At 48.4% G+C, this 6,000-nt stretch overlaps 1 protein-coding gene across 20 annotated transcripts in view; it reads left to right on the forward strand.

Moving 5' to 3' along the window:
* Positions 1-4,877, forward strand: part of SEMA4A (semaphorin 4A) — an 81,311-nt gene extending 76,434 nt beyond the window's left edge. For 17 of the 20 annotated variants that reach the window (XM_083478284.1, XM_083478274.1, XM_083478278.1 and 14 more), the window contains one exon: positions 6-4,877. In XM_083478284.1, coding sequence (XP_083334410.1) covers positions 6-676 — 671 coding nt within the window. In that variant the 3' untranslated portion in view covers positions 677-4,877. The remainder of the gene's footprint in view (positions 1-5) is intronic. The other 3 variants (XR_014519808.1, XR_014519809.1, XR_014519810.1) reach the window with 1 other exon arrangement.
* Positions 4,878-6,000: the final 1,123 nt, after the last annotated feature.

The following is a 6,000-nucleotide window of genomic DNA, read 5'->3' on the forward strand; positions in this document are numbered from 1 at the left end:
TTCAGCTATGACCGCTTCGTTCAACACCATGGTGAGGCTGCCCTGCCCGCAGGCTTCTGCTCTGGCCAACTACTCGTGGAACTACCCAGACAGGAAGATTCCGGGCAGGCTGATCCTAGAGGACGACAAGGCCCTAGTCATCATTGTGCACGAGGAGACGTTGGGTCTCTATGAGTGCTGGGCCAGCGAGAACGGCTACCAGCAATCTGTGGCGCGCTACCACGTGAGGACCCACGGCTCCCCTGCCAGGGTGGATGGAGCCCGTGAATCCTATGCTGATGGAGAGCCAGTGGGGGAGTATCGCTCCTACTGGGTCCAGTTTGTCACTGTGACGGTGCTGCTGTCAATGACCTTGGCCGTTGTGGTAGCGTTGGCCTTTTTCTCCTACCACGACAAGCTGAAAGCGAGGAGCAAAGTGCAGGGCTGCAGCAGCCTCCCTGACGCCAGTAAGGCCTCCGGGCAAGAGAAGGTCCCTCTCAACAGCAGCCAGATCCCCCCGCAAAGCAGCGAATACCAGATGCAGGGGCCTTGCCAGGAAGCTGCTGACAGCTCCAAAACCTGCTGCGTTGAAGTGGGGGGGCCCTTTCAGGACATCGACGCTGACAACAACCGCTTGGACTCGGGCCTGGCCAACGGGGACGACTCTAGAGCGGCCGTGGCAGCGGAGGGGATCTAGCCTGGCCTACCTTGTCCTCCGCCAGCTGTTGCCAGGAGCAACCGTTAGCAATTGCAGCACATCCACACAGGCAACCTGACAAAAACAAAAAAACCAGAAGTCTTAGCACTAATGTGGTGCTCTTTTGAAACACCGCCAGAAAACACAGAGTTACCTCTGATTTCAGTATTTCCCCCCTCCCTGTTTTCTGGTCTGTTCAATGCCACGTAAAACCCAGGGCTTAGTGTTGCACCTCTGGCTGAATCCCTGTCGTGCTTTCGTGTCCCCACCTCCATCCATCCATCGGGTGCTGGGCCAGCATCCCCAAACGTTCACTCACTGCCGAATCCACAAACCTCTCTGCGAAGTTTTTACCAAAACCCGGAAGGCGGAGTCGCCTCGCTGACTCCTGGTCTCCAGAGCTGTTGGGTTTGGAGATGCGCAGGAGTGAAGGGCAGGTGTGGCAAGGAGTGGTTGGGTCAGGGCTGTTTGCTCCATGGAGAGGTAGCAGCCTGGATGTCATGCATCCTAGATGACAACCATAGAGAGAGAGGTTACAGAGGATGTTACTGAGAGGGTGGCAGTTCTTAAGGTCACGGCGATGCAAGACTGGGCTTCCTATGCAGAAGGGCAGCTCAGTGATCATCGTGAGGCAGCTCTACAAAGTATAATGGCACTGTTGGGGCCACAGAATGGGGATACTGAGAGGACAGAGCCACAGGGCATTCTGTGCAAGGTTCCCTGGAGCAGAGGGGCCCTTGTGCGTTGTCATGCCCAATGTGGTTCTCAGTTACCTTTTGCGATTAAGCCAGGCCTGCCTCTGACTCGCATTTGTGGATGAAGAGGGTGTGGCAGGTCTCCATTTTGCCTGCTTTAAATTAAAAAGGAAACAGAAGTGGGTAGGTGGGAGGTGTTTGGAAGGTCTTTCTGTGTCCTGCAAGGAGCGCTCAGGAGCAGAGGAAATAGCCTTACAGTGAGTCGGACCACTGGTCCGTCCTGCTCAGTAACACTGACTAGGGTATCAGAAGGGGTGCTCTCAATCCTATGCAGAGACGTCAGGGACTGAGCCTGGGACAGAATGGTCTGCCACTGAGCTGTGCCCTCTATAGCTTACCTAAGGAGTCTTTCTCCACACCTTGCGAAACCACTAGAGGCCCCTTTCACCTGTTTGTAGCAGGTCTTCGTGCTCTGCTCTATAATATACATACTTGTGTAGCTGGGCCATTGAAATTTTGTGCCAAAAAGCAAAAGGAAATCTAAGTTCGCTGCCACAATTTTGGTCCTTTTTTTCTTTTAAAAAGGCACAACATGTTTGCATAGTTTATGTTGGTTTTCTGGGTTGAGTGGGCCAGGAGAATTAGCTATGCAAGGCCTGAAGGGTGTCTCCCCACCCCTTGAACTCTTCCGCACATACCTACCCCCCTCCAGCTTCTACAATTTCCACAGGCATCACTCACATACTTTTTCAGGCATGGCCTTTGCAACCATAAGGACTAGATTCTTGTCCCCCTTTCTACTTCCTAAAGCGGAACCTGTGAGTCTTTGAAAGATGGTCCCTGCCCTCAGCATACCACGTTCTCTGTATGCCCTGCCCACGTTCTTCCAGAACTAGAGCATGTAACACATAAGAGCTACCCACATGTGGAGGCCATTTTAAATTGCTTGGGTAAAGCGGTGGGCTCCCTTACACCATGGGTGGGCAACATGGTGCTACAGGTGACTGGAATTGTAGTCCAACCACACTTGGAAGGCACCACATTGGCTATACCTACCCTGCAGCTTGGGCAACTTCCACCATCTTCTTTGCTGTGATGTAGCACCAATTGTCTGATTCTATGTGGGATACTCTCCTTACGGGAACAACTCCCCTGTAAGGCGCTTTTGGCAGCCAATTGGTCCTCATGCTGATGCTTACTGTGAGAAGACTCATTGCTAACTCGTCCCCCTTTTCAGTTGCAAAGTGCTTTACATGCGTTTGGCCTCACAGCCCCCCTGTGAGGCAGGTCAGTATTATTCCTCTTCGACACGTGGGCAGCAAAATGAGTTTGCCCAACGCCCTGCACAGGGCCAAATCGCGTCTCCGCTTGATACAGGTGCCTTGGCTGACTTGGCAGAGGGATGCCTGAGGGGACTCCCCCTTCCCCATTTGCTTTTCTCCTCCTCCAAAGTCAGCCAGAAGTCTTGGCTCCTGGAACTGAGCCTACCGACAACTCCCTAGAAGTTTTTTGTGCGCCTCCCCCCAATATCTTTCTTTTCCCGTGTATGTTGCTCTGCTGACCTCTAGTGAGCAAAACTGCATTCACAGACGCTTTCAAGCCTTCCTTTTGCTCCTACAACTTTCCTCTGTTGACCTATTTGCTCTGCTTGTGGACAGACCTTGGTTGCTGGAGGAAGGGAGGTGTGTGAAACAAAATTTGTCCCAAGTTCTAGTCCTGTCTGTACTGCCATTGCCTTGGGCATGCAAAACTACTTGCAGTATTTCTTGTTTTAGAATTGCATTGTTTTTGTTGGTCTAAAAGAAGAATTATTTGAATTGGAGACTTCCAAGGTCCAGTGATTCTGCTGGCGCGCTAATGCTCTGGACTCAGCGATGTGGACATGCCTCGTAGGAAGACACATACGTTGCCACTGAAGGCTGTTTCATGTGTTATACAGTAGCAACCAACTGTACACTTTGGGGAGAGGAAAGGCTTGCTCCACGATGACCATACCTGCACGATTAATCTTTTAGCAAATAAAAGTCTTTGTCGTGTCCATGTTTTGCCTTTTTAGGTGTGTCTTTAAAACGTCTTTGGCCTGCACTGAAGAAAACATGATGTATGAAGAGGACCTGAGTTCGAATGGCGCGTTGTTTCTTCCAAGCAGCAGCTATTGGCATGCCTTGTACACACCTTTCCTCTTTGTGTGTACATATATGTGTCTGTGTGTCTTTGTATGCAAGAGAGTGATGTTCTTAACTGTTGTGTTGGAGTGGCACCTCTCCCCAAAGGAGGGATAGGTGGGAAATCCTAGTCGGTACACCTTCTCACCAGCTAATTTAATTTAACTATATCAGTTGATAATTGGCCATTGAGTTGCGGGGGAAGCGAAATCTTTAAACGTATACTTTAAAAAACATCTACAGGTACTACCCTCAATGTTTTAATGTGACCGAAGTGGAATATAGGAGACTTTTCCCAGAGGAAGGAATATTTATATCGCTTAGTCTGTCCCCACAACTTCTCAGGTTTTTGCCTATTTATCTTTCCCTTCTGAAGAATAAGCAAAAGCACTCCCATGTTTGCAGAGCCATCAAATGGCGGAGTTGGAACCATCCACTCCAACCCCCTGCAATGCGGGATATCACAGCTCTTTGCACCCACCATACTTCTGCCGTGTACACACTACTGTATATACCTAGAATCCTGGGAACTGCAGTTTACACCTCAGAGAGCTACAATTCCCAGCACTCTTAACTGCAGTTCCCAGGATTCATTGGGGGGGGTAGGGTGTCCATTAAATGTGTGATGTAAACACAGCCGGTGGCGAGTTGAGAGAGTTGCTCATCACCAAATAAGGAGGATTTTTAAAGAGCTGCTTTTTCTTCCCATGCTCCTTGAGATGCAGATGATGCCCCCCTCCTCACCCCACAACAAAATTCATTTTACCAAGATTGGGGGGGGGTAATTATGGCTCTATCAGCTGCTGTTAAGTTGGAGTGACTGAGGCTGGAGAGAGAGATAAAATTGTCAGTTGAAAAATCATTTTCTGTGGTAGCCTTTGCCTCGTGCCTTCTGGATGTTTTGGACTCCCAGCTTCATGCTTTTCCTGGCTCTGGCTGATGGGAGTCGGAGTCTGAAATGGCCACTCTGTCAGGGGCTGGTTAGAGTCCAAAACATCTGAAAGGCACCAGGTAAGCAAAGGCTGGCATGCACAGGTACACATTTCTTCCCCAGTTGCCTCTGGTCAAACAGACTTTTGAAAACAGGAAAATAAAATAAAATAAACTATTTTCTGCTTGGCTGGAGCCAGAAATGGGGAGCACCTCAAGCAAGGACCCCCCCTTTCAAATTGCTCTTCAGAAAAACACATAACCTCTCCCCAGCCTGATTTGATCTCCTCAATGGAGGAAAATGCATGTCCAACAGGGTGTTTTGTCTGTTGTTCATTGTGTTGTTTATAACTTGTTTTTTTAAATGTGTTTATATGTACTATTTTTATTAAAAAGTTTGATGCATTGTGGTATTAGTGGTTAATAACTCTTGATTGTATCAGATTCTCATCTTGGGACAGATGTCAGAGGCAATACCTGAGTCAGAAGGCTCATTATCCATACTTGCTTTTTCCAGGCACAATTTAAAGCTCTATATCTGAGTGCCCTTCTTTGTTCCGGAAGCAAAACGTTGACATTTGCTCCAATTCAGCTTTATAGAGCAGCTTTTCATGGGGAAAACTCAAGTCAAAAAAGAGGGGAGGAAAGCTTGGACCCTGAGCATTAAAGCGTAGCTAAACCCTTAGTCCTCCCCCCACCCTCCACTACCTGCAGCCACTAAGCTTGCCAGATATCAGGTGTGGTGTGCAATTTTAGGCTTCTCGTTCTCAGGGTCTGTGAAGAAGGCCATTGCAAGGTGAAGGGGCAGCTGGGCTCTGCCAGGGCTTCTTGGTCAATACCTTCACCCTGATCTCAGGGCAGTGCTGCTACACAATGATGAACAAGCTCACCTCCAAAGACATCTCTCACCTGAGCTATTTTTCTAGAAAAAGAGGTGCTGGAGCTCCCCAGGAACACCTCCCTTGTTCTTTTTATAATGGCAATGGCACCCACCTCAATTCTGGAAAGTTCACGCAGGGGGGGGGAGCTGTGTTTGTGGTGAGATTGTTCCAAAATTAAAGAGCTATGGACAATGGGTTTTCATATAAAAACCAAGAAGGCAGCCTATCCACTTTCTTCTTTAGCGCTTTTGAATTTATGAGTGGACACTGATAGGGAATTGAAAAATAAAGAACTTATTTCACATCGCCTAACGGCAGCCTGGGCCTCAGTAGCCTATTTTTGGAAGATCTAGCTAATTGGGATTATTGGCATACCAATACTTGACAAATTGCTCTTTATACAGAAGTTACTGCCCTAGACATCACTTTTTTGATGCCTGGTTTGATTCGATTTCGAATACAAATGTAGAAGCCCATGCACATCCAGTGCCGCCAGTTTATACGGATGTTTGAATTCGCAATTATCTTATAGGAAAGGGTTCCTTTTGAACCAGGGAGATTAGCAACCATTCAAAAAGGGGAAAAAATCATTGTTTCTCCTGACTTCTGATGCTATTGGTTGCCATTGTTTGATGTCACAAACAAGCTGAACA

The sequence above is a fragment of the Podarcis liolepis genome (assembly GCF_965112155.1).
Source record: "Podarcis liolepis genome assembly, chromosome: 15".
NCBI lineage: Eukaryota > Metazoa > Chordata > Lepidosauria > Squamata > Lacertidae > Podarcis > Podarcis liolepis.